The following is a 24202-nucleotide window of genomic DNA, read 5'->3' as shown; positions in this document are numbered from 1 at the left end:
GGTTCTTCAAACATCGATTAAAAATGAAATTAAAAAATGCCCCATTCAGTACTGCAAGGCAGTGTCATCACAATGTTGGAAAGCCAACTCACAGCTACTGGGTTATTGCGGGCATTGCTGTCCTTGTCCCTTGGATTACCGCTGTGCCACGTGCTCAGTTACACAATGCATAAAGGCGAGGGTTATTTCTAGGACAGATAATTGAACATTAATACTCGTTGACATTGTCGTAGGAATGATATGTCAACCTGACAGGGCCTATGTGCTTACATCTTCTGATTGGCTACAGACGAAGGGTATGTTTGTCACATCAGACCTGAGGCCTCACTGCAGTTGAGCCAAAAATGATACAGCCATTAATCATCAGCTGCCATCTTGGGCTAAGATACCTTCTATGAAGCATTTATCATGTGCTGGTTTTTATATATATATATATATATATAAAGTATAAAGAACCAAAATCCTGGCTTGCAAAATATATATATCATTTCAATCATTTATAGCACCATGATATGAACAATGTATACTTTTTTTAAGGTACATGTTTTATACCGTATTTTCTGAAGATGGATGTCCTCTCCTGGAATTCCAGTGCCTAGATAGAAGTTATGCATTCCAGTGATTATGTATCAAGAAGGCATTGCTGAGGACTGACATGCACAAAAAACCTAAAACAGAAGTTGCATTCTTGAAGTGAACTTTTTTTTAAAATCAATTACCCAAACTGCCAATCAGCTACTCCAGGGCAGGCCATTGTTTGCAAATGATAGTTATGTACTCTTCACAGTCTTTCCTCTCAAAATTACACCAGCAGTTATTTTTAGTATAATTTCTAAAACATCTTTAATTACTAAATCCAGTACCACCTTATCAGATTTCTGCTGTTGCTCTTGCTGAAGACGTACCCTTCAGAGAAATGAAGAACAGCCTGGGAACAATTACAAAAGCCTCTGGCAAGTCTCCATATTACATACTTTAAACAGGACATTGGTAATTACACAAGGTATAGGTTGGCCACTTTGCCCTGTAAAAATTTTGCCCTATAAAATTGTTTATATATGGGGCCCCTGAGAACATCCATTATCACATTTTGGTTAACATCACAGATTTTTAAAAAACAATAAAACCCAGTAGCACTGCAGTCATATAGGCTTTCCTCTGCAATATTCTGGTTTGTTCTTTGTTATTCAAATAACTCATGAAGCAGTGTGTGTGTGAGAGAGTGATTTTTATAAAATGCATATACACTGTTCATCAGTTGGCATCATCAGAATGATATAAGTTTCCATTTTTGTTTAATTGGAGCTATGCAAGGAACAAGCCCAAAAGTTCCTGGTCCTTTTTATTTTGAGACTTGTTAGTACAGATACTTTAGTCTGTAAATACATTCATTTGGGTCTTTGTAAATGAAAAGTGAAGTGCTATCCAAAAGAAAAAGGCAGCACAGGCCCCTTTTCAGCCTAGTATTGACCAACTAAATTAATTGATTATGTGTTTTTATCTTCATGCATTTTTAATGGCCATCATATCATAAATGTGCTGAAAGCTACATTATGTCTAAATGCTTTCCCTTCAAAATCCATTGATTTGTCCCCTCTCTGTCTCTCTCTTTTAAATTGGAACTTGCCTGGGCTTATATGCCTTTTCTCCCTTACTGCAAGCCATTTGGGATAGGGTATACTTTTTTGCCTTTTGTTTGCAGATTCTCCAGTTACCTTCCCCAAACGGTTGAAAAGACTGCCTGTATGTGCACAAGGTATAGCTTCTTTTGTCTTGTAAGTGCAGTGAAACAGCTTCAAATGAGATGACTATCAATGCATTTACTCAGAAATGATTCCGTTTCACTTTAGGAATGTGCTTCACATACCTCAAGGTGTCCCACTGAATACCAACCTCTATGGGGAGCTCTGCTAAATATAAAGGGGTGTGTTTGTAGGCTTAAATTTAATTTGTCTAAGCCAAGTAGCAGAGAGCAGTGCACTGTGAAAAGTCCCAGTGAAGCATTCCCAGTAAATGAGGTGTTTGGGTCTATCCCTTAGAACTTCACAGCAAATTTTTATTTCTGGTGCCTTCAGTACCAAAGAAGTCCCGTAACTCATCCTTATTTTAAACTTGCATTCAGATTCCAAACACAAATTCCACGGAAGTCAATAGGACTTGCTTCCACATGTCTTTATGAAAACAGTGTTGAGTTGTCTTAACATCAACATAAATTCAGTGGGACTTAAATTTCTGCTTTAAGGGCACAACAGGGGTAGGGAATGTTTTCTAGCCCAAGGGCCACAGTCACATCTAGGCAACCTTCAGTGGGCCAGAGATGGGCATTGCCAGATGCAAAAGTGGGTGGAGCAACAAATGTGAATTTTAACCTTTGCATAATAGTTTCTACACACACACACACACACACACACACACACACACACACACTTCTTTCTCCTCCATCCAGATAAGCAAAGAGACATCAGAGTTCAAGAACAAATTCCAGAGAGGCAAAACCACTCAAGGAGGGTGTAAGCAAGAGTGGCGAGGGGTGTGGCTTGGGAAAAGAGGACGTGCCTTGGGCCAGATAGAGATGCTTGGAGGGCTGCATTTGGACCTTGAGGTTCCACTCTCCTGGAATATAGAATTGTAACCTCAGGGTTATATCTACAGAGCACTTTGAAAATTCATAATGCTAATGTATGTTTTAGCTATCTGGATGCAAGGCAACGCTTACCCTACAACCCATCTTTTCACATACCAATTTTGTTGATCAAAATGAGTCAGCACAAGTTTGAAATATATATATTTTAAGTGTTGATCAACTATTAGTTACATTAATTATTGGGCATTGTTCCACAGCAGTTAATATGAGGATTGGAAAACTGATGAAACTGCATGTGGATCTGGGAAAAGAATCCAGTTTCCCAGATGTTGGAGACCCTTGGACCAAAACTACACATGACTTTAAATGAGTGTTTAAAAATTCTTAAAGGTGGGAGGAGAAATCACTGCTGCAATGGGTGGGAGGGGGAGAGCTGAACTCTCCCCTCTACTCCCTAATAATAGTAGCAGCTATTTTCCCCCATCCAAGTACTAACCAAGCATAACCCTCCTTAGCTTATGAGATCAGGTGTGTTCAGGGTAGTATGGCCATCGACAGCAGCAGCGATTTCTATTTTTAAAGTACATGTTAAAGGTAGTAACACATTTAACATTGTGTCTAGTTTGGCTCTCATCTGCAGTTCCTGCAAAAAGGCCTAAGGAGTGCTCTAGGCATGACCACATCATTTCCCTTTCCTGCTACTGCCAGAGTAGTCACTGAATAAAGAAGCTGGAAAGTAACTCAGAGATCATCTAGTTCAACCTCCTGCCAGTGTAGGAAGCACACTACTACAGAGTGCCTGATAAGTTGCCATCCAGCCTCTGATTAAAAACCTCAACTTGCCAACTTATGAGGCAGCCTGTTCCAGAGTCTGAACAGCTTTTACTAAAATGAAGTTCTAATTAAATTATCCTAAATAATTTTTCTTCTGACCTACCAGGAGAATAATTCTGTCAAGAAAGAGGAATAAGTTTAGTCTGGTATGACTTCCTATTGAGAAACCAAGGTTGACTCTTCGCAATCACATCGTTTCCCCCCTCTATGCTCACAGAAGGGCTGTTTAATTATTTGTTCTAAATAATAGTAATAATAATAATAATTTTATTATTTATACCCCACCCATCTGACTGGGTTTCCCCAGCCACTCTGGGTGGCTTACAGCACATAAGAAACGGTGAACCATTGACATTAAAAAATTCCCAATACAGGGTTGCTTTCAGATGTTCTAAATCTATCCACAGAGGCACACGTCCAGTGAGGGTCTCAAAAATCACCCCAGAAATCTGTCTGAAGTTATCTGTGTAAGATTGTAAGTTTAGACAAGAGTTGGAATCTGAGCAGTTGGAGAAATGGCAAAGCGGCCAAAGACTATGGCCGAAGACTGTGGAGTGTGTGACGTACATGTGTGTGGCAACACACCATTGCTGTCATGGTGAGATCAAATGCGGGAGAAGCTTCCAGTCTTTCTTGCACTGCAGTACAAAGACATGCATTTCTCTTCCCTTCCTCCTTGCCTCACCCTTACTCTGGATGCTTCAAGTTCTTGGATTGCATAAAATGTACTAATTTCTAATGTGGATATTGCAGTAAAGTGATTTTTTCGAGAGGGCACTGATACAACTCCTTGCCAAGGGCACAGGGACCCTAGGTTCGCCTTTCGGCATATTGGTGTTCAGCCGACTGGTCAATATTTGTCTAGAACCCCCTTTCTTTGAAGGTGGGAACATTTCTATGTCTTCAGCCTCATATCACCACCTGTTCTCCAAGAATCTTTGAAAAAAATCTAGACTGAAGCTCTGAGATTGCTTCTGTAAATTCATTTAGTGTCCTAGTATGCAATTTGTGAGACTCAGAAGACTTTTTAGAGTGTCTGGGTGCTCCCATACCATCTCTTTACCTAACGTGGCCTATAACTCCCTCCCTTCATCACTTGGTCTACTTTTTTGCCAGGTCAAACACAATTACCCTTGTAGGAAAAGGCTGAGCCATAGCAGGAGTCTAGCAGTTATGTCTTCTGTCACGCCTTAACATTTCTCTATCCTCTATGCAGCAAACTTACCACTCCTTGTTCTTCATCTTGCTCTTTAAGAAACCAAACCCTTTTCATTTTTAACATCTTGTGGGAGCCCTTGGGTTTATTCTATGCTTTAGCCCTCCTGGCACTTTCCAAGCTCTGGCTGCTCTTCTGGCCTTGGTGGTTTATGCCTTCAACTTCGTATTTATGCTACTTTAAATATGAGTTCGAGACCTGCTTGTTCCTCCACTCCAGCTTCTTTAAAGGTAAAGGTAAAGGGACCCCTGACCTTTAGGTCCAGTCATGGCCGACTCTGGGGTTGCGGCGCTCATCTCGCTTTACTGGCCAAGGGAGCCGGTGTACAGCTTCCGGGTCATGTGGCCACATGACTAAGCCACTTCTGGCGAAGCAGAGCAGTGCACCGAAATGCCATTTACCTTCCTGCCAGAGTGGTGCCTATTTATCTACTTGCACTTTGACGTGCTTTCGAACTGCTAGGTAGGCAGAAGCTGAGACCAAGCAACGGGAGCTCACACCATCACGGGGATTCGAATCACTGACCTTCTGATCGGCAAGTCCTAGGCTCTGTGGTTTAACCCACAGCGCCACCCGCGTCCCTCCAGCTTCTTTAGGTGCCTCCAATTTTCTTTGCTCACTGGAATGGTTTGCAGTTGAACTCCTTCCTCAAGTATTTCTGCCCATTGCTTCCAATAGTTCTTTAAAACTTGTGGAAATCATCTTTACTAAAGACCAGAGTGCATATCTAACTTAACCCAGCTTTCCCTTTCCTGAGTATCATGACTCCCAGTTACAGCTCTTATTAAAAAGGCGGTCTCCTCTAAGAAAGAGAGGCACTTTTACTGACCTCTTTCAAAGAATACCATTATCATTACTAATAAATGTTTAAGACCGTGAGAACAGACTAGTACTTCCCCAATTCAACTAGCAAAAAAACCCTTTTGGTTTGACATGGAATGCTTTCCATGTTCACTGAAGCACCAACATGTTGGGAGGTTGCAGCTCTTATTTAAGGAATATTGATATGGTATGGTATCCCATTTTGTGTTCCCACAGAATGGCTAGAGGCAGGTGGTAGAAATCACTTTGTACAAACTACCATTTTTTCCTTTTGCAGTTCCTTTGGCTTACATGCCTGTAAAGGGTACAGCAGCTCTTTGTGAAGCATCCATCCCTGCTAGTATAATGTGGTCCTTGGAGCTATTTCACAGATTTTGCAACAATGATATTAAAGCTGTAGTAGATACATAAATTATGAAGGATAAACTTGTGTCTTTGGACTGAGAGCTAGGGTCTGTGGCCAGTCAGAAGTACCAAGTGTGTGACCTCAAGCATTTAGGAAGTTTGTTTTCCTTTTACATATTTCCTGTAAGAAACACCAGAGTAATACTGGCATAGCTCTGGCAAACACAATTGTCCTGGCTCAAGTGTGAAGCGGCCTTTGATGTGAGTCAGTGAATCTCTGAAAACAGTGTGAATAAACATCAGGGGCTTGGGTACTGCTGATGATATGAAAATGAATTCCACAAGCATAATGTCCATTTGGAAGTTATTTGTATAGATAAATTGTTGGGCAGGGCGAAGCAGGAGTTTATACTGCATTCACCTTGCAATGAAAACAAGGTCCACTCTTTGGGGAAGATGCATTTTAATACAAGGTGCTTCCAGTCCTTGAGCATATCCTTCCTTTTACCTATTTACCTTCCTTTTACCTTATTCCTCAAAAAAGGGTCTTTTAAAAAAGAACTTTGCCGGATAAGAATACGATAATATTCTCCTGTAGGCTGTTGTCAGGGGGAGGGGGATTCATTAAAAAGTAGTTATTTCCATTATGCACCATTATTTTTCATCTTTATTGCTTATCTATAGTTTTCATGGCACTTTTAATGACATGCTTGGTCAGAAAAGGTGAGGAAGAATGTGAGTACACTTGGCTCCTGTTAGTGCCTACGAGCTGTGCTTGTATCCTTGTCCCCATAGATTTTAATGTCCCTGCAGACTGCTGGCAGCCTGCTTCCAGCTGTGGCAGGCATGATGCAGTGAATTGCTTTTGAATGTTCTTTACTCAAATAGGCAGTAATTACAAGCTTAAAGAGGTTTAGTGGTCCAGTAAACTACATAATCACCCCTGAATTAGCCTGGGCTCATCAGTTGCAGTCCAGCAAGCTCAAGACTGCTGTTTGTATGCAGTCTTTATCACATAGCAACCTGAGCAGCAGGTGTGGAACAGCAAGAATCCCCCATAAACACAACTGTCTACTGGGGACAATGATCTCTAATGAGATGAGGCTACACCATCACTGTAATTTAAGTGGGAAAATAAACGCCAGAGAATGTGTTCCAGCTCCAAGCAAGATTCCTTGGGCACAGTGGGAACAGGATTGCTGCTTTCTCTGTGATGGAAGATTCCCCCCCCAAGTTGCTAGATATTTAACTCTCTCTTTTTCTTTTTAAATGATGTTTTATGTATGTTACCCTTCATCAAAAAAAGGTGGTGAATATTTAATTGTGGGCAGAGCAGTTGTACTGTTTGAGGGTTTGTAATGATGCCAGCAGACAAAAGTTTCAAAATAGCTCCTGAAATTCTTTAACCTCTTCTGATTCTCCTAATTTTTTTTGCCAGCTCCTTCCTTCCTTCCTTCCTTCCTTCCTTCCTTCCTTCCTTCCTTCAACCCCTTTTATACTGTTACATAGCTAAACTTAGGAGCCCTTCATTGCTTTTTCCTAGAATACAAATATGTCAGAATCAGAAAAAGTGTTTATTTATTAACATTTCAAATGGTGCCAGAATGTTCCTCTGCCTGTGGCACGTGGACCAGGAAGTGGGTACATGGCAAAGCTTCTACTGGATACAGACCAATGTTCCCCCCCACCACCACCCATGTGTATTTACTTTGGTTATTTAAAATATTTATTAATCACCTTTCATCAAAAGATTCCAGAGCAGTGTGAAAAGGTTTGTGTACAAACTAAATATAATTTAAAGTAAACAATGAAACATAACAATATGCAATATGCAATAAGACAAAAACGAATTTAAACTGAAACAACTAAAGACCAAAGTAGAACAAGCAAACTCACCCAAAATGTCTGGTTAAACAGGAAAACCTTCACCTGGCACTGAAAAGTTGCCTTTTGAGGGAAGAAATCCCAGAATTCAGGGTGTTACTGCAGAAAATGCTGTCTCCATTGTAGCAGCATAATGTATCTCCAGTGGTGTCTGATGCCCATTGGGACTAGTGGCTCAGAAGGCAGGAAGACCAACGGGAGCCAGAGCCAGTGCTAGGCAGAGCCAACTAGTTCTGGTTGGTTCCCATCCTCATCCCTGTTGAGTTCATAGAGTCACAAAATCTTAGAATTGTAGAGTTGGAAGGGACCATGAGGGCCATCTAATTGAACCCCCTGCAATGCAGGAATCTTTTGCCCAATTTGGGGCTCGAACGCATGACCCTGAGATTAAGAGTCTCGTGCTCTACTGACTGAGCTATCCCAAGGAATACTTCTGAAATGAAGAAAGAAGCAAATGGCATGCACTTCCATTCCTTGGACTCATAGGTGCTAACTCCCTGTGGCCCAGGGTGCCTGAGCACCCACAAAATTCCCCATGAATGGGCCAGGCACCCACAAATTTCGGTGCCAGGGCCATGCACTCCATGGCACACATGGCACCGGGCACCCACCGTTGCGGGGCCAAGTTGGCATTCCTGCATGGACTTGTTGTTAAGTAGGAAGGCAAGCAAGTGGTAGGACACTGAGGGCAGGCTAAGGCTGGAGGGGTCGTTTGCCCTGATGGACAATTCATTTATAAGTTGTTTTATTTATTATGTTTCTATCACATCTTTTTTCCCAAGGAGCTCAAAGTGGTATCCAAGGTTCTCCCCCTCCTCAGCTAATCCCTACTACAACTCTGTGAGGTAGAGCAGGCTGAGAGGCAGCTTCATGGCCAGCCTTGCTGTAGCTCTTAAGATATGAACAGGATGATTGGGGGGAGAGGCATTCTTTTAGATATTTAGATCCCAATCTGAATGGGCTTGAAGATGAGAATGTAGCTACTGCAGATCTTTCAAGAGAGGTGTAACACAGTATGAACAACTCTGTGTATACAAGTCAAAACTCTAGCAACTGAGTTCTGCTGTAGCTGGGGCTTCCAGGTCCTCTTTAAGGGCAGTCCCACACATAATGCATTACGTAATCCATCCATGTTGGAAGAAATGAAGCAGTTCTGAGTGTCAGAAACTTGCATTTGTCCGTCACAAGGAAGGAGGAAACTAATGAATTGGAGAATGTGTCCATATTGGATTTATGCCATCCATGTTTCCTTTTTAAGCCTGTGATTGTATTTTCTGCACATAAACCAGTTGAACTGAGTGCACACCCTTATCCTTAGGTTCCTGTAATCTTGTTGCCCAATGAGGCATGCCCAAGAGCTTGTTACCCAAGAAGGAAACTCGAAATACTCAGCAAAGAATAGAGTTGGACGGAAAGCAGAGAAAAATAAACAGAAGCTAGTGAAAGGGGAGGGCTATGGCCCATGCTGCTATTATTTTACCAAAGATGGTGATGCATATTCAAGACTACCTGCTTAAAAACTGTTTAAATGAGATAAAACATTTCAGTATTAGCAAAGAACTAGACTTCAGTTATGAAATATTTGCCTCAACAAATCTGTCTCAGACTTTGACTAAAACCAGTACAGATGCTTTTATGGAATTAAGTTGCTATGTGAATTTTTACTTTTATAGCAGTTAAGGGCCTCTTCAGTTTTAGTTTGGGGAAGGACAGTTTCCTTCTGTATATTTTTATTAATATCTTTCAAGGTCCCAAGGTAGCTTTCTTTTGAAAAAACTTGGTTTAATTAAACACACAGTTTAAACTCATTTTAATAGTAGGTATAATTAGACGGGAAGATCAGTAACACGATTGCTAGTCTCTTGCATATAATCTCTATTTTTTTACTATGATACAAATATAATTTCTCATGTCCTTTAGGTGCACTTCTCCAATACACCAGACTAATATACTTTATGTACAGACTATTCCACTGGAAACCCTTGGATTCCTTGTTATTAGTAAAGCGTCATAAAACTTGAATCTCAGAAAGGGAAGGTTCATCACTGAGCTGTATTATATAATAAAATGTTAAATCTAATATGTAGTGCAATTACTGTGATACTGGATTAACAAAATATGGTATGTCACTTAATGCTTAGGTAGTTAAATGCTTTTCAAATACTTCACAAGTCACATAGCACAGGAAAATGCCAATCAGGTTTCAACACATGGGGGCTTGATACAAATTCAATTGTAATAACTGAAAAGGCTCCATCTTGATTTCAGATCATCTGAAACTGTTCAGATGATTAAAGAATCGCATAATAAACCAATATGTAATGTGATACAGACTGCAATCTGAGGGGAAAAGCAGCCCTCTTTAACCTTTTCTCATGAACTACATTTTACAGTCAGAGACAAAATGTTGGGTGCAGAGAAGAAGTTCTTCCTCTTTCATTCATCGTCCTTTGTCTTTCCCCCTCTATATACACAGCTAGCAAGCTAGTCTGTCAAATAATAACAGTAATAGTTAGGGAGATTCAAGGCAGTATTTTCTAGCATCTTCATGAGATCAGCTGAGCTAATTTTCACAAATGATCGTACGGTATGTTTTTCAAGAATGATACCTGCTGCAATTCAGGGCTAGTCCAATACATTTGTTACCTGACTACCCACAATGGCCATGTTCTGCCTCCACTGTTGGAGGGGGTGCCTCTGAATAAATGCCCCTTGCAGGGAATCACAAGTGGGGAGAGTGCTGTTGCACTCAGGTTCTGTTTGCAGGCTTCCAATGGGCATCTGGTTGGGTAAAGGTAAAGGGACCCCTGACCATTAGGTCCAGTCGTGGTCGACTCTGGGGTTGCAGCACTCATCTCGCTTTTCTGGCCGAGGGAGCCGGTGTGCAGCTTTCAGGTCATGTGGCCAGCATGACTAAGCCACTTCTGGCGAATCAGAGCAGCACACGGAAACGGCGTTTACCTTCCCGCCAGAGCGGTACCTATTTATCTACTTGCACTTTGGCCTGCTTTCGAACTGCTAGGTTGGCAGGAGCAGGGACTGAGCAACGGGAGCTCACCCTGTCGCGGGGATTCGAACCGCCGACCTTCTGATCGGCAAGTCCTAGGCTCTGGTTTAACCCACAGCGCCACCCATGACTCCCATCTGGTTGGGTACTGAGAGTCTAACAGGATGCTGGACTACATGGGTCTTTGGCTGGATCCAGCAGGGCTCTTATTGTATTCTTATGAAGGGACTTGAATGAAAATGGTTGTAGAAATGTCTTTGACTCACTGGACGTGTTTATGTGGTTTATAATAGAAGTAGGTTTCTGCAAGACTATGGGAGCTCAGCTTTTGAGTTTACTGGCTCTACTCTGCCCCACTCGGTGCATCCTCTTGCTGGAGGCATCGCATGAGAGATTCTGTTGTTCTGATTAGCAAGCTGAAAGGAAGATGTCAATTCATTGCTGCATTCCTTTGTCTCTTGAAAGCAACAATATTCCATCAGGGATCACTCCCTGCTATGGGTATGGTACTGGAGTCTGTGCACACTGGCCATGGAGCAGCGTCTTTTTGGTATGCTGCTAGTGCCTACTTCATGGAATGCACTCACTAAGAAGGGCTGCTTGCCCTCAACACAGAGTGTTTTTAGATGCTTGGCTAAAGCCTGACAGCTGACCATTTGTTTGGCTTCACCCTCTTGCTGCTGCAGTGGGGCTGTGCCTACTGATCTGCCTGCTGAGTGGATTGCCTTGTTGGGGCTGCAATGGTTGCATATGTCACCCCAGCTTCTATTTCTGTTGTTGTCCATTTGTCTGTCTGTTTATTGCTTTGAAATTTCATAGTTATTCACTGGTTTTGAATTGTTAGACACTTTGGTTTCTTTGCCACGAGACAGCAAGGATATAAATAAAATAAATAAATAACTTTCTCCTGGATGGACAGTTTATTGTCTTCTAAGAACAGAATTAATTACACATCTTCTTAATGGATCATCTTTGATCTACAGGGCCAGGATCACAGCATAATATAAAGTGCATCTTGCAGGCCTTTCAGCATACTGGCTTGTGTGGGTGGGGGTCAGGGTCAGGGGGGAGAACAGCAAGCTGTGGTTTCAACTGCCTTTTTCTTTATAGGTTTTTCTCATCAAATGATGCTAATTGAAAATTAAGAAAGCAGGCTGAAATCTTGTGACTTCACTTATAGTGTTCCAAACATTTTTGGCTACTTTGCCACTGCAGTTGCTCTAGTTGTTCTTTTTGATTCCAGCATGTGTGGGGATGCAAGGACTCGACTACTATAAATTCAAGCTATGTTCTTAGACTACACCATGCCCTGCTTTTGTAATGCAAATGAGAGGCACAAAGTGTCTCTTTGATAATATGCAGTCAGGAGACAGAAAAGGTTTCACTCAAACAGTAAAAGTAATTCATAAAGCTGAAAAGAGGAGTAAGAAAGCATTGTGATGTTTCTAAAAACGCCATAAATGTATTTTGTATCAACATAATTTTGACTATTTACACACTCCAAATGCAAAGCCCATGAAGAAAATTGTTCCCTTATTTTTGCTTTGTAGAGCAAAAGAAGTTTTGATTAAGCAGGATGAAAATTTACATTGATTTCCAAAATAGCATGCTTCAAATTTGTGAATGTTTTAATTGAACACCTAGTTTTAATTGAACACAGAACACTAGTCAGTTAATGTTAATATTTGCAATGTTGCTGAAACAGCAGCATTCAAACAAGAGAATTAGGGAGGAAGGAGAACCATTTTAACTTTTTATAATTATGTATACTTCAAAATCCTAATTGGGGATGCAGGCTGTGACAGGAGGTAACAAGACATGTAACAAAAATCTCCAAACCATATTCTAGGAATGTGTTAAGTTTATTGTGGGCAAGGCAGAACTCTTAGAAAAAATGCTACTACTAATCGCTCCTCCCCACACTGCTTCGATGAAGGGCTTTCCTTTTTTTACATTTTCCAGTCCTGCTCATGTTAGGTCGCTTGTTCCAATGCTTGCTTTCATTCTTTTAAACTACAACTTGCAGCTCCTTTTTGTTTTTTCAGCTTGGGCAAAGAAGCCGCTCCGTGCCAAAAAGGAATTATTAACCTAGAGTCTGAAAGGAGATAACTTAGTCTGATTTTATCATAGCAACAGTTTTCCCATGGACTGGCTTGCAAATATTCTATAGCCATAACGATGAGGCATTGCGCTGGGCAAGGTATTAGGTCTGGGAATGTTATTGCCACTTGGTTATCAAGATGGAAAAGATAATATATCACTATCCTAAAATACACATTTGCTTGAAAATTTTGTGAAAGGAGTGCATTTGGAGAAACTGTGGGATAAAGATATAAGTCTGAATATAGCCCTGCTGCATTTTTACTGTTTGCTGCTTTACTTACTGATTATAGTAAAGTGTTGGGGCGGGAGGCGGATTAGACCAAATAACCACACTGTTTAAAAATGCCTTCATGTCAAGATAGCAATTCCTTAAGTAATAGTATTAAACTGCAAAAATAATGCATAGTAGAAAATTACACTCTTCTGTCACTTTGATTTCTTTATTAGTGTTAAAATTACTGCTGTAATTCAGAATGCTGTGGCGGATGGCATAGGGACTTTATGTTGCAGAACAGAAATGGAAGCAGTGAGCGCAAATAGTAGTTGCCCCCTACTACTTCAGTGGCACTGAGCAGGAAGGCAGAGAAGGTTTTGCTATCCCTGTTCCTTAAGCCTCTCATAGGCTACCTTGGAGAACCGGAACACCTGCCTTATCTGCATATTGTTGGGAAATTACGTTAATGTAGTTTTTATTTGGGCAATCACTGAGTGGCTTGAAATATAGTCATACAGCTGCAACTGAGGCCAAATGCAATATATATATATTTTTCTTATTCATGATTAAAAGATCAGGAACATTCAGAGGGCTAATGCTTCGCTCTCTTATTCCTCCCTCCCCCATGGAAATTTTCCATCCCCTTTTCCATAGTACAGCATAGTACAGGCAACTCCCTATTTGCACAGGGGTTACATTCAGAAGCACCTCACATTTAAATGAAATGGTGTATATTTCAAACACCATTGGAAAAGCTTGCAAACACCCTCTACACCTCAGGAAGCCCTTGGAAACCCCTTTAAAAAACCCAGCAGTATTACCAGACACCAAACTCCACTGAACTTCACAACAATCGCTCGCTCCCTCTAAACCCCCATGCTCAAACTCCAACTCTCCATAGGCCTCAATGGTCAGTGTAAGGCTTGTGAGATAGCCAGGTGCTGCTTTTGGACCTTTTTTTTTTGCCCTTTCTGGGCTCTTTTAGGACTGTTTTTGCCATGTGTAAATTGGTTGTTGCCTGTATAGCTAACATGGAAAAGGGAAGGGAGGGAGAAATTTGCATGGGAGGAGGGAGAGATTATCTCAGTTTTTCAAATTCTGGTTAAATGTTGACCATTGTTACTCCTAAGAAAGTTAGCTCAGGCAGAGGGATCTTTCCTACATCCTTCACTGTGAAAACGGATGTGAAGAATTCATTTAGCTTCTCTCTGCAGTCCTGTAGCCTTTGACACCCTTGTCACCCAAAGATTTGATATCAGCTGTGGGGCAAGTAAATACATGGCTGTAAAGCAACAATTAGGAGTATTATGGTGTGCTCCTGCTAGTTCCTTGGCAGGTGGGAGTTTGTATTAAACTCCTTTTTAAAAATTCATTAAATGCAAGACCCACTAGGATTGGTTCCACTCAAGAGCCCCCCCCCCCCAGTCTTTCCTTTGAAGTTTGGTCACCTGACATCATGGTGACATCAGTGGGGCAATCTCCCAAGAATCCCTTGAATTCCATTAGTCTCTGAAGGCAGATCAGCATAGTACAGACACAACACTGCACCATGATTAATGTTGAACAGGAAAGGGACATCAGGAATCTGACATCAGGAATCACAAGACAGAGAAACCAGTAGGAGAACACTTCAATCTCCCAGGATCTATACAAGATCTCAAAGTATCTGTCATATTACAAAAGAATTTCAGTAATAGACTGGAAAGAGAAGTTGCTGAATTGCAACTTACTACCAAATTTTAAACCATGGAGAGACCTGGTCTGAATAGAGACATTGGATTCTTATCTCATTATACATGATAAAGCTATTTTTAGCCATCTCATCTTTTTCCTGTAAAACCAGTTACAGCCATTAACAGTTGTCAACACCTATCAGCCAATCACCCATTCCCACCACCCTTCTGAGTAATACCCCTCCCCACCTTCTCACTATATAGAAGGATCTGGCAACTTCTGTTTCAGTGTATCTGAAGAAGTGTGCATGCACACGAAAGCTCATACCAAGAACTAACTTAGTTGGTCTTTAAGGTGCTACTGGAAGGAATTTTTTTATTTTGACTATGGCAGACCAACACGGCTACCTATCTGTAACTGGAACTATATATAAGGGTCTGGTGACTTCTGTTTCAATGTATCTGAAGAAGTGTGCATGAACAGGAAAGCTCATACCAAGAACTAACTTAGTTGGTCTCTAAGGTGCTACTAAGGGACATGGGTGGCGCTGTGGGTTAAACCACAGAGCCTAGGACTTGCAGATCAGAAGGTCGGCGGTTCGAATCCCCACGACGGGGTGAGCTCCCGTTGCTCGGTCCCTGCTCCTGCCGACCTAGCAGTTCGAAAGCACGTCAAAGTGCAAGTAGATAAATAGGTACCGCTCCAGCGGGAAGGTAAACGGCATTTCCGTGCGCTGCTCTGGTTCGCCAGAAGTGGCTTAGTCATGCTGGCCACATGACCCAGAAGCTGTACGCCGGCTCCATAGGCCAATAAAGCGAGATGAGCGCCGCAGCCCCAGAGTCGGTCACGACTGGACCTAATGGTCAGGGGTCCCTTTACCTTTACCTTTAAGGTGCTACTGGAAGGAATTTTTTTATTTCGTTTTGACTACGGCAGACCAACACGGCTACCTACCTGTAAAGGGAAGGGGCAGTGAATTCATCCAGGAAAGAGAAGATGCTTTTGATATGTTAGCCATGGTTAAGTTAATTGGAAAACTTAATAGCAGTCAGTAGAATATTCAAGTAGAATATTGAGGTGAGCTGTGATGGCATTCTTTTCTGGAAAATCCTCTTTTCGAATCTTGCCTCTGCCATGACCTCACTAAGTGTATTGGAGGCTAGTAGTTTTCAGTTTTATTTCCCCTTCAGCAATAAAGGGGATAATAATGCCTACAATCAGCAAATCAGCTTTTACTCTTCAAAAAGGGCCATTTGAATACAGTTAACAGTTGTTTGTACATTATGTGTAGTACGACCCTGAGAACATCTTTAGTATTCTTTTAGTCTTCTTGAATATAGCAATTGAATATGACACATTCTAAAACGTTAATGGTATCAAGGAATCCACACATTGGATTTATCTGTATAAGGTTGAAGAACATGTTTGTTGAATTTATTGTTTGGTATAGTAGCAGCAGCATATTGCTGCTAACTACAGCCCTTATAAACATGCAAGAGCTTTGTAAAACAATAGATCTTGTATCAAAATCCTATCGCAAGGCTGGTTGGTCTGAATTTGCTCATATGCCTACCTGCAATCTGAGCCTCTTCCCATCCCCCTTTGACCCTAGCTATGAAAGGTAAGCTGCATTCCTCCAATATAAATGTGTGCTGGATTCTAGGAAGGGAGCATAAGCCTCACCATACATAATCACTGTTTTATGGCTTTCACTCATTTGGAGGTGTTAATGCAGATCAAATGGAAAACACTCCAGAAAGATAGCTCAGGCTACTGCTCTGCCCTATATGTGGTCCTAATCGTTAATTCTTATTGTAAGATCTAAAGGTAATTTTGTTTGCTCTCCTAATGTGTTACAGCTTTCCCAGAGGCTTGAACATATCCTTTCTCAAATTCCCATCTTGATCAATTGTGTGCAAATAATTAAGCTTTTAAGAGATAATGGTATGAGGCTAATGTACACAACAAAAGTAAAGATCTCAAGTCACTGTTTATCGAGCAGTGGCCCAATCTCTTTTCATATCCCCAAGTGATCTTGGTGATAAGTATACTTCTTAGCCGAAATCAGTGCTTATGTTAATTATTGACTGGTTTTCAAGGTTTTTTTTTTTTTGTTCTTTTAAAAAATGTATGAGATGCTGCTGTGGAAAGATAGTAGTTATTGCTAAAAAGATTAAAAGAGAATTGTCAGCAATTGTGGAAAATGAATTTCCTATTTTATTATTTTATTAAAATGACAGTTATCAGGTTCTTACTCTTTCCTCTGTTGCAATGCTCTGTCTGCTATTGCCTGTAGCATGTGCCTTACTAGCCTCATGGGTGGAAATATAAGAAGGTTTTGAATGTTTTTACAGCAGCCTAGCCTGTGGCAAGTTGATTCTTTGCCATGGTGCTTGTTGTTTGTTTGTTTGTTTGTTTGTTTCTTATTCTTAGTTTATAAGGAATCATTCGTGCTATCTGCAAAAAGCTTATAATGGAGATTCATAATTTTTCAGGTATTTGAAACATACTGTAATTCTTTTCAACTCAACCTCATAGTGAACTTTTTCTGGGAGAGATTATCTACATGAAGTCATGGCTTTCATGTGATTATAGCAATTATAGGTTTTTCATGAAACTGAACATTTTTTTGCTACACTAAGCCAATAACCAGAGGGGGTGGGGGTGAAGAATCAGATGACCATAAATATACCATAGTTTAACATATTTTTTTCAGATGCTTCTGGTAATTGGTGTTTTTTATTTTGATTTTTACAGTAGCTGTATTATTCTAATGGCTAATTTTATCTGTTCTTGTCTATTTGTTAAAAGTCCAGAACAATTGAAAATTGCTTATTGGCGACAGACTTCTCAATCCCCATAGCTCGAGGCTGTGCTAAAAATTCTTGCTCCTGCATAGAATTAGGCACAGCTTGCTTGGTTACGTAAAGTCAGATCACATGCAAGGTATAAAGCAAAATAAGAAAGAGAAATAGTGTTCGTTGTTACATCGAGGTAATAAAGAGTTAAACCTAAGTAAACAAAATGGTAAACAAACTGAACAGCAAGCATTTGAAAACAACATTAGAGGTTACTTAGGGTAATTTGTTGTGAAAAACAATTTTGAGAGCTACTGTATCCCTACATAAATTATCAGAAAAGGCACAATGTCTAGGAACACAAGAACCCGCAATATACCCAGTCAGCTCAATACTGCCTACACTGGCTGGCAGTGGGTTTCTAGGGTTTAGGCAGGAATCCCTCCCAGTCTTAGCCAGGGAATACTGATTATTGAATCTGGGACCTTTTGCATGCACGGCAAATGTTCTGCCACTGACCTATGGCCCTTCCCTGACTAGAATGATAGTACAGTGTGTAACATCACAATCTGGCAAGGCTACAACCTAGCAACTCATATCGAAGCATTGCATTGATGTAGCTGGAGGGATTATTCCTGCTGTGCTAGAAGCAGAGTCCATTACCTGCCATATTATGCTAAGTGTTTTACAGAACAGAAGTAGGTAGAGACAACGGATCCTGATAGAAGAGAGTCTGAGAACTAACTCACAAGAATACAGTCTTAGGCATTTCTCAGTCAACTATGTTGGCACATCCCCAGATAAGGTGTTAGAAAGCCATTGTAACTGACAGACAGGGTAGATTGGGGATCTCAACCCTCATAGTGCATAGTAAATACCACCAGACCTACCTTGTTGTGCACCTAATATGTAGGTCTTTGCAATCATAGGTACAATTAGGACAAAGGCCCCTCACTATTTGGATGGTCAGAATTAAAACGTTGCATAGGTTCATTTTATAAATTGATCTGCCAAAAAGTAAGGTGGATATAGCACAAGACCACTTGTTTGTAACTGACCACTTGTTTGTAATTGTAGAGTCAAAACAGGCATAAACACAGTGAAAAGTGCCAAAATGTCCACATTCTTTCGTTCTTTCTGTAAAATATAAAAGCAAACATTTCTCAGCGTGTTTACTTGATGTTGAAAGTGTTAGTTAAGTTACAATGGTACTTGAAATTGAGGGTTTTATAAAAAATCATTTGCGGATAACTTTCTAATTTTGTCCAACGCTAAAGTGTAGCTTAAGAGCACCTCCCCCGTCTGGTTTATTCTTATTAGTTGACTCCACATCGATTCTCTCACATTGCAACATTATCTTTGGTTTTGTCTTGGAAGTAAATTCCAAAGCAGAAGTTGTTCAGGATTTTGCGGGCCCTTGGGCAAGAGGCTATCTGGGGGCTCTCCTAGCTTCATTTTGTTCATGGATGCGTGGAAAAGAAGAAGCCCTTGAGAAAGAATAATACGCTTTCTCTTCCCAGTGTGTAACCAATGCAGGTTAGGGAAAGGGGCTTCCAGGGCAATGAATCTGATTTAATATATATTTATGGAAACTATACCTGCATGTGTTGAACCAAAGGCTGGCTAATGGATATGGGAGATCACTTCACATGTGTGCAATAACAGGGAAGGTGTTAGTGGGGCTCTATAGTGGCTCGTACAGCAGTCCTTAGGCCCCAGCAAATGCTTTTTTGCTCAGTTCCCTGCTGATGCCTGCCATGTGGCTGCACAGGGGTATCGTTGCCACTTGCTTCACATTGTCATTTTCACTTTCCCAACCTCACTTCATGCAAACTGTTCCCAGGTATGTGACCCCAGGATGATGTGGAGAAATGTATTGTGTGTGATATGAAGCAGAAGTACATGGACACACACTGCACTGATTATCACAGCCATGGCAACACCAAAAAATTACTTGGGATAGTAATATGGAACAAATAATACGGAGCAGTAATGGAACAAATAATATTTGAAATGTTTATGGGACCCACAATATTGATTTATTTTGGGGAAAATACATGAAGAAAGCTCCCAATCATTATCTAATTTTATTTTGAAAGTCTTGCGAATTATGTGAATTAAGATGACAGCGGATAGCATTCTAAATTACAGTGAGCTGAATTCCTGTTTTTAATGAAGTGGGCCAGAATAGATTAGTCAGTTTTGATTCTGAGAGCCTCCTGGTGTGGTGGTGTTTATACTGAAAGTCCAGAAATATTTTAATACAGTGGATCCCAACTCAATGCATCACTTCAAAATTGATAAGGGTCTTGCTAGACCATTTAAAGAATTTTCTGCCTGTTGTTGTAATGCACTGTGCTAGATGCTGTATAGTATTAACTGCATTTCTATGTATGTATGTGTGTGTATGTATCATTTTATGCATTGCTATTTCAGTTACATATAAGAAATGAAAGCAGCAATAAAATATATAAAATAAATATGTATACTTATTATGAAGGATATGTCATCTCTCATTGTCAACTACAAACCCACAGACACAATGTGGAACCACTGGTGATCCATGAACCCCTGTTTAGGAGTCCCAGTTTGATCAAAGGATTAAAAGCCCCATGCATAAATATGGCATAAAGCTATGCAGAAGTAAAATAATGTGATGAGAGGGCATTTTCTAAACTGAAAGCTGAAATCCTCACAGCAGAAGTTGAATTTCTGAGTTGATGATTGCCCTTGTTCTTGACTACAATTGAGCTTAACACTTTAAGTGCATAAAACACAAGTATTTTGATCAAAAGTTGGTAGCTGGGTTGGTTCATTAGAACAAAATTCATAAGCAAAGTTAATGTTTGCCAGTAAGATGCAGGCCTCATATTAGTATAAAATCAGAGTATGGACTGTTGCACATATTTTTAACAAGTATTGTGCAAAATACAGAAAATGATAACGTATGTAATTCTGTCAAACAAGAGTTGGAACTTTGTGCTACTGTTGCAACTACCCTCCCTCTGTGTCAAAAGTACTTGCTTGTATCCTAAGCAGCTCTTTCTACACTTCACTAATCATTATAATTGGCTTGTCTTTTACTGCCATTAATTATATGATGTAGTAGCCCATTAATAATTATGAGAGTGACACACCTCAGCATTTTTGTCTTTAATTATAGATACTGCACTTTTACGATTCAACTAAGATAGCTGATAAAATTATCGTTTAATGTATGTATATATAATATTTATGTACATATACTTTGGTATCTTACAGCATCCTTACCCTTCAGAAGAACAGAAAAAGCAGTTGGCACAAGACACGGGGCTCACAATACTTCAAGTGAACAATTGGTAAGTAATTGTGCTTTAATGTTTGCACACAATCAGTATTCCAGCCTCTGGCAGCCTGCAGCTAATGGTTTGCATTGAGATGATGCAGTAGCCTACATTTCTTTGCTAGTTTATGGGTACAAAACCAGCATCGCCTCAGTGATGTTTTCAGCTAGGGGAACTAGTTATTTTACTCCTTCAGGGTTCTTCTACTCCTTCAGGATTATAGATATTTGCTTTCTCATAACTTGGGAAATAGTTAGATTTCGATGTATAACTATTTGTGTGGCGCCTGATGCCTGGCTAGAATGGATCTATTTTAGGTCACCTTTCGAGCAGTCAATTTCTCTATTGCTAGGAAATTACAAATAAATTAACCATTATTATAGTTCTTCTATAGTCATCGGTTCATTCTGGCTTGATTTGTATTAAAGTGTGTTCACGGCTCTTGCGACACAGCATACAAGCTGTTTAAATCCCATTAAAGTCAATGTAAGTTAAGCAAACTGAGCAAGGGACCACACCCATGATGTGAGAAAGCTGGTTCTAAAATTGCTTTACAGCATAAAAAGGGAACAACCTGAAACAAATCTGCCCCAAATCTTGCTTTGGGAGAAAGAAAAAAAAGGCTCCTTAAAAATATTAAGCTTTTGCTGTTTCTGATTACATGGGTCCTAAGTTAGCAAAAAGATCACCATTTAAAAAAAAATGATTTAATGTATTGCCATATGTTTTGCACAGAAATGCAGGTTTCACACTGTATACCAGAACAAGGCTTATATCTGGAGCATACTGAAATCTAATGCAGTGTAAAATTAAGTGTATCTAATTAATTGTCCTAATATTTTTTGATTAGTGTTTACGATGTGGAAACCTTACCCTCTTTGAAGTAATATCCAGAAAATGTCCACAGCAAGCTCAAAGCCTGGTGGGGTAGGGGAGAGGAGAAATGGGAGAGGGCCAGTTTCTAGACAAAAGTATTTTATATTATTCAGTAAGTGTCAGAGATTAATATTGCTGAAGCTTTAATTACATGGCCTAATCCATTTTAGTGAATAAATTTGGTTTTGATGCCTTACTGCACCTGCATTAACCAACCTTTCTCTGTCAGAGTGTGACTAGGGACCGATGGGAGACGTTTCAGATATATTAAACCCCATTACAGAAAATGTAATTTCTGTCAATATAATCCCATGTATTCTTCAATTTAGTACTTTGGAGATAACAAGCTACTTACAATATATTTGCCTTCAGAGGATTAATTCACAAAGTGCACTATCTGTGAGACACAGGCAGACTCCCATAATATAGCTTGTAAGGGTTATCAATTTCTGTGACCTTACAGCAGTCATGGGAGATCTATTTGTTGTAGCCTTTTAAATGTGTTGAATAATGAAAAACACAGAATGCTTTGTATATTGAATTGCACGTCCTGATATATTTTTATAATACCATGTTTAAATATTCTCAAATAATTAGAATATATATATATGTATTAATCACTAATAAGGACATCATAATATGAAAGCACACTTGATGCAGATTTACTAATGTATATTGCCTCTGTGTCTTAGTACGTTTGTCCTTCAATCTTGTACGCAATTTTGCAAATAAGAGAAACTTGGGGGGGTGTATACTTCTGATATTATGAGAAATGTATTTGGTTTGCTTGCCTGTGGGCCCCAAAATTTGACCCAATCCAGATGAGGTGAAGCTACATTTACCTCCCCTTTATTTTAAATCAAGAACTAACCGCATACTAAAATCTATTTCACTGAACTCAGTGGAGGTTAGTTAACTTTGGTTGAATCATGACCATAGTAGGAACATGTGGCTACAGTATGAATGACACAAGGATATTTAAACTATGCTGCTGAAAGTCTAAAGCAGGGGTGGCCAGCTTGTGGTCCTCTCCAGATGTTGTTGGACTACAAGTCCCATTGTCCCTAGCCTCAGTCGGACAGCACTCTCTCCAACTTGCAATTCTCAACCACTGCTTCAGAGGCTTATTGCCTTTGTCAGTGGAGGAAAAGCAGGCCCATTGTGGCTAGTAGCCTTGTCTTCCATATAAGTAGTCTTATCTTCCATGAATTAGTCAAATCCTCTTCTAAAGCTATTCAAGATGGTGGCCAACCACCTGTGGGGGGAATTCCATAGACTATGAGCTGTGTAAAAAAGTACTTTCTTTAATCTGTCCTGAATCTTCCAATATAAGGCTTCATTGGGTTCCCAAGTTCTAGTATTATGTGAGAGGAAGACAAGTGTTTTTCTTCCCACTTTCTCCACATCCTGCATAATTTTATATACCTCTTTCATTTCTCCTTCATTGCCTTTTCTCTTAAAGGAAAATCCCCAACTGCAGTAACTTTCCCACTTAGGAGAGTTGATTCATCCCCTCAGTCATTTTGATTGCCATTTTCCGAGACTTTCCCAGTTCTTTGATACAATTTTTGAGGTGAGGTGACCAGAATTGTACACAGTATTCAAAGATTTGCTTAATGGCATTGTGATAGTCACAGCTGTGTTTTCAACCCCTTTCCTGATGATCTCTAACCTGGAATTTGACAGCTATTGTACACTAGGTCAACACCTTCATTGATCTATCCACTACAGTACCAAGTCTCATTCCTTTTTGGTCACTGTCAGTTGACCCCTTGAGCATATATGTGAAATTTAGGTAAAGGTAAAGGGACCCCTGACAATTAAGTGCAGTCACGAACGACTGCACTCACCTTGCTTTACAGGCCGAGGGAGCCGGCGTTTGTCCGCTTCCGCAGACAGTTTTTCTGGGTCATGTGGCCAGCATGACTAAGCTGCTTCTGGTGAAACCAGAGCAGCGCACGGAAACGCCGTTTACCTTCCCACCAGAGCGGTACCTATTTATCTACTTGCACTGTGTGCTTTTGAACTGCTAAGTTGGCAGGCGCTAGGACCGAGCACCGGGAGCTCACCCCGTCGTGGGGATTCAAACCGCCAACCTTTTGATCGGCAAGCCCAAGCGGCACAGTGGTTTAACCTACAGCGCCATTTTAGAAACTCAATGTACATCATTTTGAACTTGCTTACATTGAATTGCATTTGCCATTTCCTTTCCCGTTCACTCAATTTGGAGAGATCCTTTTGCAGCTCCTCACAATCTATTTTTGTTTTAACCACCCTGAATAAATTTATATCATCAGTAGATGTGGCTATCTCACTGCACACCCCTAGTTCTAGATTATTTATGAACAAGTTAAAGAGTATAGATCACAATACCAACTGTTGGGGGACTCCACTTCCCACATTCATCCCTTGGGAGAACTGACCATTTATTCCTCCTCTCTGCTTCCTGTTGCTTAACCAGTTCCTGATCTACAAAAGGGCCTCTTTTCTTAATTCATGACTACTAAGCATCTTTGGGAGTC

At 40.4% G+C, this 24202-nt stretch overlaps 1 protein-coding gene across 4 annotated transcripts in view; it reads left to right on the top strand.

The window, feature by feature from the left end:
- Positions 1-24202, top strand: part of MEIS1 (Meis homeobox 1) — a 152815-nt gene that overhangs the window by 98588 nt on the left and 30025 nt on the right. For all 4 annotated transcript variants that reach the window (XM_083495244.1, XM_083495245.1, XM_083495246.1 and 1 more), the window contains one exon: positions 20743-20819. In XM_083495244.1, the coding sequence (XP_083351370.1) occupies positions 20743-20819 (77 nt within the window). The remainder of the gene's footprint in view (positions 1-20742; positions 20820-24202) is intronic.

Source organism: Podarcis liolepis, assembly GCF_965112155.1.
Source record: "Podarcis liolepis genome assembly, chromosome: 3".
NCBI lineage: Eukaryota > Metazoa > Chordata > Lepidosauria > Squamata > Lacertidae > Podarcis > Podarcis liolepis.
The sequence above is the reverse complement of the archived record's forward strand: the minus strand, read 5'-3'. Positions and strand labels throughout refer to the sequence as shown.